General features: G+C 39.3%; 1 protein-coding gene across 4 annotated transcripts in view; it reads left to right on the top strand.

The window, feature by feature from the left end:
* Positions 1-12,641, top strand: part of LOC131046144 (lon protease homolog, mitochondrial) — a 149,527-nt gene that overhangs the window by 53,808 nt on the left and 83,078 nt on the right. For 3 of the 4 annotated variants that reach the window (XM_057979815.2, XM_057979813.2, XM_057979816.2), the window contains one exon: positions 94-192. The exons of the other annotated variant lie outside the window; for it this stretch is intronic. In XM_057979815.2, the coding sequence (XP_057835798.2) occupies positions 94-192 (99 nt within the window). The remainder of the gene's footprint in view (positions 1-93; positions 193-12,641) is intronic. 4 annotated transcript variants of the gene reach the window in all.

Below are 12,641 nucleotides of genomic sequence, written 5' to 3' on the forward strand. Positions count from 1 at the left end.
GAATTATTGAGGTTGAATGAAATATAATCTATTTTTCTGTTTAATATATAATTATTTGCATGTCTTATTCATTGATTGGTGGTTCACAAGCAGCATGTTGGTGATTTCACCTGGCCGAGATTGGCCGACTTTAGTACTGCTATATCTGGAGCAAACAAGCTACAGTGTCAGGCAGTGCTGGAAGAACTAGATGTAAGATATGAAGTTTCTGCTTCACAAATATATTCATTACCTTTTTTCTTTTATTGTGTATTCTCATCATCCTGTTTGCTCTGTATAATTGTGTTGGAGTTCTACCCTTAAAATAGAAATAACTTTTGGGTCATTTGCTGCTGTGCTTTCACATGCTCTCTTTTAGTCACTCTCTAGTAACTTGTAATTTGTATCTTAGTGTTGAGCCTTGCACTTGACTTGGATTCGCTGGGTACTTCTTGTACTCGGACATATGCAGCTGTCGTTTTGGATGCTCTGATTTAGTCTTTTCTTTTAGTAATATGTAATTTGCATCATAATGTTAGGATTCTTACTTTAATTGGACTCCCTGAGCACTTTTCAGAATTGAACTTGGTCTGGGCAAAAAACTTGGTGTTCATGACAGCATATCACTTGAGAGTTCATGACTTCATATTTGATGATCTTATCTGTTTATTAAACAATTTCAGTTTTTCTAATAATTTCTTATGCAATATCATAATCAAGATACAATACATGTTAACATCAAGATACATATTAAATGCTCCTGCTGCTGAAAGAATGCTGCCTAATGAATATTATAAAGAAATAAAAAATGAAGATCATTGACAGTATAAAGTTGTGGATGTTTATATTCTAAAAGGGATGAATAGAATCTATTTGAGAGTTAATGTGGGCATAGAGGCTTTAGCATGTAGATCACATGGAAATTTCAGATCGCTCGCTTTTACATGTGAAGCCTGGTTAATATGTCAATATAATTGATTAGTTGAATGCCATGAGCAAACTGTTGTATATTGATAACCCATCCAATACCAGCATTTTATTATGGTTTTGTGAGAGGTTTTTGATGTCCTTAAAATATTGGTACCTAATTATTTCAAACCCAAAATTTTATCAGGTACATTGATGTTTGATCTAATTTGCAAATATTTTATCAAAGACATTTTTATCTATTTTCTTCATATTTTTCATAGTCTTGAATTCTCTACCGCTGTTTCAAAATGGTATAGTCTATGACTCTATATACATATCTGCATCATTTATCTACCCTAAGGCTTATGGGTTCATTTTAGGATCTGCTTTTTCTTATTTTATGTAAGTTGGCAGTTTGGGTACAGGTTTGCTGCTAGAGAAATTTTATTTACCTGTGTTAGTTACAGTCCCTTTTTTTTTGAGTTTCTAGGATAGGTAATGACTATGGGTTTCCATGGTCTTCAAATTTTTCCAAAATTTTCGGGACAGTTGGGGCATGGCTTTGTTAATTTTAGATCAGACAGATAGCAATAGCAGAAAATCAAAACAAGGAACACAAAGAACACCAAAATACCCTGGGAAAACCTCCCTCTTGGAGGTGAAAGACCCAGCAATTAATCTCAGATCTTTATTAGACAAATCAGTATGAGTCTTTTACAAATCTGCTTCAACACTTGAAACACTCAGATCGGCAGGATATGCACAGTAGTATAAGGTATCCAAGCTAGGGCACACACAGCAATGTAAGGACTTATCTGCAATATACTTGAATGCTGATCAAGGACACCATTTGCAAATCAAGAGAAGATATTCGCTGCCTCAAGGAAGTTCGCCGCCCTTTGAATGAGGTTCGCTGTCCTTAGAATGAAGTTCACTGTCCTTAGAAGATGATTCGCTGACTTCAGATGATATTCACTGATCACTGCTGAAGGAGATCGCTGTGTGAATGAATGTGTAGAATGCATGATTGAGACTTTGAATATATATGTGTCTTAGCTTCCCAATTCACCCTAGGTCGGCTTACAAGAAGAGCAATTTAATTACATTTTAATACTTTAAGTTTGGCGCTCAATATAAGGTCAGCCCCACACGTTACAAGTTACATTATATTTATTGCATATAAAGCGTGACTAAGGCCAATGGCCAATTAGTCACATGCACTAGCTAGGTCAGCCCTAGAAGGGATCTGACCTAACTATAACATCAACACTCCCTCTTAGCTAGGGAGGAGACCTTTTCAAGATCTGAGTCACATAGTGACAACCACCATGGCTACTCCTAGAGGGTGGTTCCATCATGGCTACACCCATGGATGGCAAACAAATGAACACAATAGGCTACTCCCATAGCTATTGTCATCATCTCAACATGACGTTCACCATAGCTACTCCCAGAGCGTGAATAAGCACAAGTGCTAGATCATGGAATTTCTCCCATGACATCCACCATACCTACTCGCAGAGGGTGGAACAAGGGCTTTCACCTCAAACTTCTCTCGCAGAGAAGAATGCATTAACAAGGAATTGCACCTCAAACTTCTCTCGCAAAGAAGAATGCATTCTGATATATCTCAAGAAATCACTGATGCTAAGACTCCCTCTCAGCAAGGGCTTCATTCTCCACAACTCCAAGCTTGTCCGGAAAATGCGCAAACTTCACTTTGGCAAGGGACTTGGTGAGAATGTCACCCATCTGCTCCTCAGTGCAAATGTATCTCAGATGAACAACATTCCTTTGTACCATATCTCTAATGTAGTGGTATTGAATCTCAACATATTTTGATCTGTCATGGAACATTGGATTAATCGAAAGCTTCACACAACTTTGATTATCACAATGAATAGTAGTAGGCTCCAATGATTGTCCAAACAATCTTGCAAGGAGCTTCCAAAGCCACATAGCTTCACGAGTTGCCACACATGTTGCAATGTATTCTGCCTCTGCGGTGCTCAATGCTACTGAAGTCTGCTTCCTGCTGCACTAGGAAATCATAGCAGAACCCAAATAGAAGCAACAACCAGAGGTGCTCTTCCGATCAGTAACACTTCTTGCTCAATCAGAATTAGAATAGCCCTCTAAACTCATGTTCACACTAGAAGGGTATTTCAAGCCATATCCAACTGTGTCACACAAGTATCTCAAGATAGGCTTGGATGCAACTAGATGTATCTGTCTAGTGCACTCATAACATAGCAAGTATCCGGTCTAGTGTTAACTAGATACATCAAGGATCCAATCAACTGTCTGTACATAGTAGGATCCACAAGATCTGAACTAGTTGCAGCTTCCCTCAATTTCTTCAAGTTAGTTTCCATTGGAGTAGGCATAGACTTGCAATTTAACATTCCAAACCTCTTCAAGATATCAATGGTGTATTTCCCTTGACTTAGGATAATCTCATTAGGCCTTTGCCATATTTTCAAACCTAGAAAGAAGCGCATGAGTCCTAAGTTTTTCATCTCAAATTTTGAAGTCAACTCCTCCTTGCACCTATGGATGAGATGATCTTCCCCTGTAACAAATAGATCATCAACATTTAGTACCAAGATCAACATTGCACCATTGAATACCTTGAAGTAAAGGTTCGGATCAACATCATTCTTGTAGAAGCCCAAGCCTGTCAATTATTTGTCAATTCTTTCATACCATGGACGAGGAGCCTGCTTAAAGCCATATAAAACTTTCTTCAATTTGCATACATGAGACTCTTTCCCATGAATTACGAAACCCTCAGGTTGCTCAATGTAGACCTCTTCCTCAATCACACCGTTGAGAAAAGTTGTCTTCACATCCATTTGATGTAGCTGCCATCCCTTAGGTGCTGCAATGGCAATGGTGGTCCTGATGGAAGTATATTGAGCAACTGGAGCAAGTGTTTCTTCATAATCTTTCCCTTCTTTTTGAGAGAAACCACGAGCCATGAATCTAGCCTTGTATTTCTCAATGCTTCCATCAACTGCATGCTTGATCTTGAATAGTCACTTGGAAGATACAACTGACTTACCCTTAGGTCTTGGCACAATATCCCAAATATCATTCTTAAGGATAGATTGATATTCTTCATCCATAGCATTTTTCCATACTTGGTGACTTGAGTCTTCCTCAACACTGGTAGGTTCAATCTCAATAAGATTACACATCAATGCAACATAGCTAGAGAATTTCTGAGGTCTTTTACTTTCTCTGAATGTACCTCTAGGAGCTGCGAACTATTATGTCTTCTGCATAGTGTTCCTTTCCCAAAGAGGTCTTTTCCGAGTTACAACAATATCTCTAGGCCCATCAATAGGATCCCAAGGTTCAGTTGGATCATCATCTGCAACAGGTTCGATAGGTTCCCTTTGAATCTCAGGAGCATGATCACAAAGTCTGATCACAACTGAGTCAACCTTGGCTTTGATACCATGTTAGTTTTAGATCAGACAGATAGCAATAGCAGAAAATCAAAACAAGGAACATAAAGAACACCAAAATACGTTGGGAAAACCTCCCTCTTGGAGGTGAAAAACCCAGCAATTAATCTCAGATCTTTATTAGACAAATCAATATGAGTCTTTTACTAATCTGCGTCAACACTTGAAGCACTCAGATTGGTAGGATATGCATAGTAGTATAAAGTATCCAAGCTAGGGCACACATAGCAATGTAAAGACTTATTTGCAATATACTTGAATGTTGATGAAGGACACCATTTGCAGATCAAGAGAAGATATTTGCTGCCTCAAGGAAGTTCGCTGCTCTTTGAATGAGGTTCGCTGTCATTAGAATGAAGTTCACTGTCCTTGGAAAGTAGTTGGCTGGAAGGACTGACCTTTACCCTTGCTCTTATCCAAAACTTCAGTTGTGAAGGCTTGTTCGGTGGACGAACTAGCGTTGCTTCCATCGATCTTGCTGTAGAAGCTTGTTGCAGAGATCAGGAAACTCCAGATCAACACTAGTAGATGAGATATTGAGAGTATCAATGAAATGATCGTAGGATTTGGGAAGGCTTTTCAGTGTGATCACTACCATATCCTCTTCCACCATGGTTTGGCCTATAGCTTCCATTTGGTCGCGGATCTCCTTGATCTTTGTGAGATGTGCCTAGATAGATGACTTCTCATCCATCATGATAGAAAACAACATATTCTTCAGAAAGAAAGCTCGGCTCTTGTCGGACGTTTCATGAAGATCCTTCAAGAGATCCCAGATCTCTTTTGCTGTTTTACCTGAAGGCACCTGTGGGATCATCACCTGCTATTGTAGGACGAGATTCCTTACCCAAAACAAGCTGATCAACGCAATGATACTAAAAGATCGATAACATGCGCTGTTTCCAGGTGTTGTAGTTGAGGCCTTTAAACTTTTGACTGTGTTCCAACATGATGTTGGTCAAAGATGCCATCATGGAAATCAAGGTTGAACAAGGCTCGAACAAGGTCAACCGAGTGAAAGCAAGAGACAGAAGAATCTGATTTAAAAAAAATCAGAATAGAAGCAGCTGCTGAAAAAAATGAAACCTTGGAGGAGAATTCTGGCATGAATTCCAAGGCATGAATTTCGAGGTTTGGAAGTATTGATGTGTTTTTTATGCACAACATTTCAGAATAAAATACCAAGGTAATTTACCCTATCTTGAACAAAATCACCTCAGATGCTAAGAATGAGATCGACTAAAATGATTCCAAGGTTTCTACATGTCAGGTCTTGACGAGTGGGTAACTCAATGGTCTATGTGAATTGTTGTGTTCACTTGGGGACTTACGCAAATGTTTGGATTATCATTTATCATGAATGATGCGGAATAGGTGTGTTGACAACTTAAGATTTATCAATATGGCTCTTACTAAAAAAATGGGCAAAAGGAATAGGGTTCAGGAAATCTATTCTAAGCCTAGGATTGTAGGAAATGATGAACAGATTTAGTGAAAGCAAACTAGGCGAGGTCTCACAATTAGGTATTGACACAAGCTTAGTGCAATCGTTTAAGGTACACTCAATGATTTTCAGGCTATCACCATCAAACGTTGACACCATCCAAGTTGATGCTTGTCAAGGGATGCGTAATAGTTGAAGTTAAGCTTACTTAGATTTCCAGTTGACCACACAAGGCACACTTACCAATGGCAAGAGGCTAATGGGATGGATTAAGGATTCCACACAAATGAATTCAACAAGTCTTTCACTTGATCTAACATACATGAAAATAAATTCTAATCTAAAATTCTTATCTAACTTGGAGGAATTGAGAAACATGAATGCAAAGACAACATTTGAAGAGCAAAATCACCAACAATTGAACAATGATAATGATTTCAAATAGCTGCAACATATACCAACAATTCTACAAAAACTCTCTCTTACAAATGAGAGACAAGGAGGCATATATAGAGTCTCTTACAAAATGGATGGCCCAGATTGATCCAAGATCAATAGTCGAGATCATGCCAACAAAACCCTAGAATTGCCCTAATTAGGGTTTACATAAAAAATGGTGCTACCTACATATGGTGCAATGAAAAGATACCTAATCAAATAGGGAATCTTCTAAAAGATTCTTCCTTGCATCTCTCTCTCTCCTAGCATACTCCAAGAATCTAGCCAATACTAAATCTAACTCCATGGAAATGCTAGGCAAGGTATCCTGTTGTAAATCAATCACGTCCAGTGAATCCGAGCAAGCATCCAAAGTGTTCTCCCAATCTAGCATGAGCTTCTGCGAACTATGAACATGAATCAACAAAGAGACTAAGTAGTCTATCTGACTCTTAATTTCATGTTGTCTCTTAATTTGGCTAAGTGTAAACCACTAGCATCACTAACATCAACACCCTTCCTCAATTGAGGCAAGGATCTTCATCTGAATGTCTTGAATCAATCCCTCCATCTCCATACAACTCGATTGGGCGTTCTCATAAGTTAATTTCTTCACGGCTAATGAACAATACCAGCCATGGAAATGTGCACAATGTTCTCGCTGACCAAGGTGGAATTAGGAATCTTCTTCAAAGCCTGGAGGCGTGGAATAGTCTTCTCTTGAATAGGTCAGAATTCTTCCCAAATTCCCTCCAAATACTGGATTCTGAATGCGAGCTCTGTTGTCCTATCATATGCATGGACAAACTGAGTAAGGAAATCATCTGCTTGCTTTCTTGTATTCTCAATCCACTTTTCCACCTCCGAGAGTGTATCTCTTATTGCCTGATAGTGTGAATGCATTCCATGGTCAACTGCAATAGGGGAAATAAGGGTGTGATTTTCACGCCTTATCCCTGCAATATACTCTCTAAGTCTAATATTCTCTTCTCTATATCTTTCTTTCTCCGCAATCTCTCTGTCTAACCTTGCATCGATTGCCTTGAGGTTTTCACAAACCTCCTGAAATTCTTGCATTCTGGAAATACGACCAAGGGCAACTGAAGTGATCTGGAATCCATATGTCACCCTTGCAATAGGAACAACAATCTGCGCAATCCTTATTCCTATCTAATGTCTAGCTATGTGCGACAAGATCTCCGCTCTCTTGGGTTCCTTCTCCTCAGTACTCCTAGCTAGGTAGTCATCAATGTCGTCAATAGGCTGTACCTCTATCATTTGTTTGCTTTTCTCCATACTTCTCATCAACCATTCAGGAATAGCGACCATCTCCATACCATCATCGAGACACATTTCTCGATCAAGTCCTCTCAATGTCGAGATATCATCATCATCATCAGGATTATTCCTGGTCAAATCGTATATCTCATTTCCCAAACTAACTTCCAAAAGGACAATAGGGGATCCCGGCTGATCATCATTCTCATTAGGAGGTGTAGATGTCGCTGTGGCATGGAACTCCTGAGTATTCCCTGGTAGTATCACCGTGTTGGAACATTGCTGGGTTTCCTTGTTCTGTTCTGTTATTTCAATCACTTTGATTGATGAGACACTGAGAGGTGGTGAAGGAATGATAGGTGGAGGAATGACAGTCCTCTTTTTCTTCTTCACCTCTTCAATCTTCTTCCCTCTGGCCTTGACTTCTCCTGGCGTGTTCTTCCTTCTCTTGGGAGTTTGACATCACTGATAGTCCTCTGATCATCCTCGGAAGTAGACTCTTCCGGCTTCGTCCTTTCATAAGTGAAGGGAACACCCATATCAACGAACTTATTCATCTGTATATCTACACATGCACGGGAGAAACTCAAGACCTCTCTCATCAATACATTCAGGTCAATCTCTTTTGACTCTTACCAATTTGGCAATAGGATTGCCTTCTTCATTTCACTCTCATATTGTGGATGTGTATGATCTCTGTCATCTAACACTTGATCAGGAATGAGGAAAAGTCCACACTTCCTCATGAAATCCACTAACATTCTGGACCACATTCTTTTCTTCACTGCTTGCTCGTCCATTAGGTTGGCCCAATAATCTTCTATGTTAACTTTGTGAATGAACTTCTCTCCCCTGATCCTTCCTACTTTCATGTCTGGATCAAATCTTTCTCCTTTCTTATATGTAGCAAATCGATAGAATGCAAGCTTCTCACTCGCAGTGCTGGTGGCTATGGCAGACTGGCAAACCTCTGACGTCTTCCCAACTGAAATAGGGAATGTCATGCTTGTCCTATGCTTCTCTCTTTGAATGACATCAAACTCTAGAAGTTGTCTCACCATTTCCAACAAGATCATTCTGTCGGTCGGATACCTAGGAAGTCTGTAGGGTTCAGATTGAAACCCATGAATCCTAAGGTACATGAAAATGGGAAACTGAATATACCATGATCCATATTTCTCTATTAACTCTATTGCCTCCTTGGACAATCTTCTGTGGATTCCACCTTGCAACATCCGCGTGATGTACATAGTGAATGCATCATTCACTCTCTTATAGTCTTCAATTCTATACATGCTCAACTGGGGGTAGCATTCATGACTCTTGAATTGTCCTTGCCCATTCCAGACTTCACCTTTTCATATCAATCCTCTGTATGAAACAAATCGTGCAAGTAGGTATACTAGGTAAGAAGTCATGGCAAATGACTTGGACCGCTCTACATTTCTCAGCTGAAAGTCCAGATTGTCACTTATAATCTTAGACCAATTTACTAATGTTCCTCTAAGACAATCTTGGATGAAATAGAACATCCATCCATCGAATATTGCTCCCCGCGTCATTCCCATCACTCTATTGAGTAGGAATATTGCTCTTTGAAGTCTATGCACATGAGTGTCTTGGGAGCCTTGGAATGATGAGACCTAGGCTCAATCATCCACTCTTTGTTAATCAAATTCTTGCATACACCCATCTTCTTCGTGTATCTTTCTGTATATTCATCCTTGGTCACATCCTTCATGTCTGTTCCGCGTGGAATTTCGAACACCTCTACAATAACATCCTCAACAAGGTAGACGATAACAACGCCCTTAGGAGTCTTGATCATTCGCGTGAGCGGATCATAACACCGTGCACACTCCAGGATAAGCTCACTGCACTGTATGGACTGTGGAAATCCAGTAGCATGGAAAATACCACTCTTCATAATGTTCGTATATGCTGGGGAAGGAACTTGATCTCTGACTACGGACATCTGCCGTCGCATCTGGTACCAGTCTAGGAAATGCATGTTTGTATCTGTGATCTCCTTCCATCTAGATGAAATCTTAAGCTCTGGATAGAATCCAGTCTCCAGCATCTTCAATAGTTCTTTCCTTTCCTTAAATCCGGACTTCGACATCGCACCTGTACGAAGCTTGAAGTTAGACTTAGGAAAATAAATAATGCTCTTGATAAAATTCCTGACTTTCTAAAGATTTTAGCTAATTAGAGCATGAAGTCAGGAGAATAATCCATACTCTTTGTAGATTTTAACAATTAGATTCAAAGTGTGACAATGCTAGGGCATGAAAACCCTCTATCAAATTCATTAATACCTCCTTATGCTTGGAAATTATGCAAACTAAAATGCAAAGGAGCACACCGGATCAGTGATGACTAAGGAAAGGTGTGAAAGGTTGTGTTTTCACACAAAGGTATGTCTGAAGACACCTTCCGCAGTCAACAATGGAGGTAAACAAATTTGAAGACAACCAACACCTTGCAAAGTAGTGAAAAATCCCTGAAAATGATAGGAAATAGCTAAGGAATCAGCTCCAAGCAAAATCGCCAAGTGGTTAGGTGGCTGGAAATGAAAATTTTTGAGAACAGCTGCCTATGATGGAGTTTTTGTTAGTTTTATGTAACTAGGTTGTAAAATAAATAGGAGATGGGTTCTAATTGCCGCAAGGCAACATTAGAACCCATCCCAAAAAGGGTCGGGCCCTTTCGCTTTGTAATCTCACCTTTTAGGTTGTGTGGAGTGTAACCAACAAATAGGGCTGGGCCCTCTACCTTTTCAAACGTGTGGTGTATTATCTTAGCGCCCTAGAATAGGGCTGCACTAAATGGAACGTGGAGTTGAGATATAGGGCCGACCCTATCCCTATCTTGCACATGTAACGTGGAAAAGACAAAAGTCTTTAGCGCCAAAAGTGCCTTATTGGGCCGACCCAATAAGGCACCTATCCTCATATATAACGAGCCACAAAGAATGTATTCTACACACAATGAATACACACAAATTACCTCTGCTGTGCGAAAATCAGAATAAGTGCGAAATCTTCAGTTGTGAAGCGAAGTACTTTTCAGTCATCTATTCAACCATTAATGCGAAGTCCTTCTTCAAGTCAAGCGAATTTAACACTCCAGTTGTGTGTGAACTCATCCAAACCAAGGTGTAGATCTAGAGCGAACTTGGTGTGCTCTTACAGTGCTGATCAGTGCACCCTGTACTACTGAATGTGCAGAAACAAAAGTACAGATCCGAACCTCAAAGTTGTGCAAGTTCAGTGTGCTGGAGTGCAAGGAAAAGGTTGCAGATTGGTGTTCACAGTTGCTGACCTAGAGGTTGTCATAACAGAAATCTAAACTAAGATAAGTCTGTTCTTATCTATCACCACTTCTTGTTGATTATTCTACCCTAGTTGGGAACTTTGTAACTCTGCTACTTTAACCTAATCTAATCAGATCTGAGGATCTATTATTGCTGGGTTTTTCCTCCAAGAGGGAGGTTTTCCTAGGTTATCCTGTGTTATGTGTGTTCTCTAATTTCTGCAACTATATCTGTTAGTACTCATAAATCTGTTCTCTAAAAGTTAATAGTTTTCAGACTTGCAACAACGATGAAATGGTCTGAAAATGCACTAAAAACTCCACAAACACCTCCAAATGCAAATCGTCTAAGTTGGAATTGGTTGGGCAATGAAAATTGAAGTCTGAAAATTAATGTGCAGCCAACAATGGAGGTTAAATCTGAAGCAAACCTCAGATTGGATAAAAATCAGCAAGCTAGGAATGATGGCAGCCACCAAGCATGCATGGAAATCACCTCAAACAAGGCTCAAAACACCTCCAAATGCAAATCGAAATTTTCCCAGCTATGGCGCCATTCTTAAAATTCTGAAAATGTCTTCAATGGCAGCTCGGATCTGCAACAATGGAGGTCGGAACAAGAAGCAAAAATGGAGGAAAAATATCGCCAAACTCTTCAATTACCAAAAATCGCCACCTTTCACCACAAATCGCCAAATTTGGAAAAAATGCCAAACCTGGAAAAATCGCTAAATCTGGAAATGGTCTTCAATGGCAGCAAGGGAATGGAACAACAAGCTGGAAAAAATGGAGGAGCAAAGAATCCTCAACGCAACACTTCACTTCCAACACTTTGCCAAAATTCGCCAATAAGAGAGAAAAATCGCCTTTCATGGAGACACCTGGCAGATTTAATAATAATGTTGGAAACTCCTCTCTTATACTTACTTTTACTTCACTTTCACCACACAAGCAATGTGGGATAAAACACTTGCTTATATACTTGTTTGGTAAAAAACTAACTTGCTTCTAGAAGGTTTAAAATATTAAATGTGTATTGCAAGTTATTTAATTATTGCTTTTAAAATATTAAATAACCGTTAATCATCATTTAAAAACAATTAAAAATGAGGCTCACTTATTAAATATTTCGATTTAAGTCCAAATTGAGCCTCCAGGGGAAAATTGACTTAAGCTGGGATTAAAAAAGATATCTTTAAATATCATTAAAATGTCAAAAATTTCCCCATAAGGGAAAATCGATCCTAGCTTGGACAAAAAGATTGCCCAAATTTCATCAAAGTGCACATATAACACTCCAGGGGAAAATCAATGGCAGTCTGGACACAAAATCCACACTCCAAATTAACTTTACTTGCAAAAAATACTCCCTGGTGGAAAATCAACCTGAGTCTGGATGAAAATCCGGACTCAAAACTCATTAAAATGCTCTCAGTGGAAAATCGACTTGGGTATGGACTGAGATTTTGCACAAAAATCCGCACTAACCTGTCACAAAACATCCTGGTGGAAAATAGACGCAGGCATGGAATCATCCTGACACTTAGCCAAATTTAAGCACTTCTAGGGGAAAATCGATTTAGGGATGGATAAACAGTGGTGGAAAATCATAGCCAGTATGGATTTCAGGGGAAACCCATGTGTATTGTGGATTTTGAGTGGGGGAAAAGGGTGGACAGTCTAGAATATGAGGGGAAAAACACCTCTAGCATGGAATTTGACCTTCTAACCCTTGAAATATGGATTTACCCTAGGAATTTGGCATTTTAACCACTCAAAATCGCTTAGAAACTTCAAAATTAGAC

The sequence above is a fragment of the Cryptomeria japonica genome, chromosome 4 (genome assembly GCF_030272615.1).
Source record: "Cryptomeria japonica chromosome 4, Sugi_1.0, whole genome shotgun sequence".
In the NCBI taxonomy this organism is placed as follows: Eukaryota; Viridiplantae; Streptophyta; class Pinopsida; order Cupressales; family Cupressaceae; genus Cryptomeria; species Cryptomeria japonica.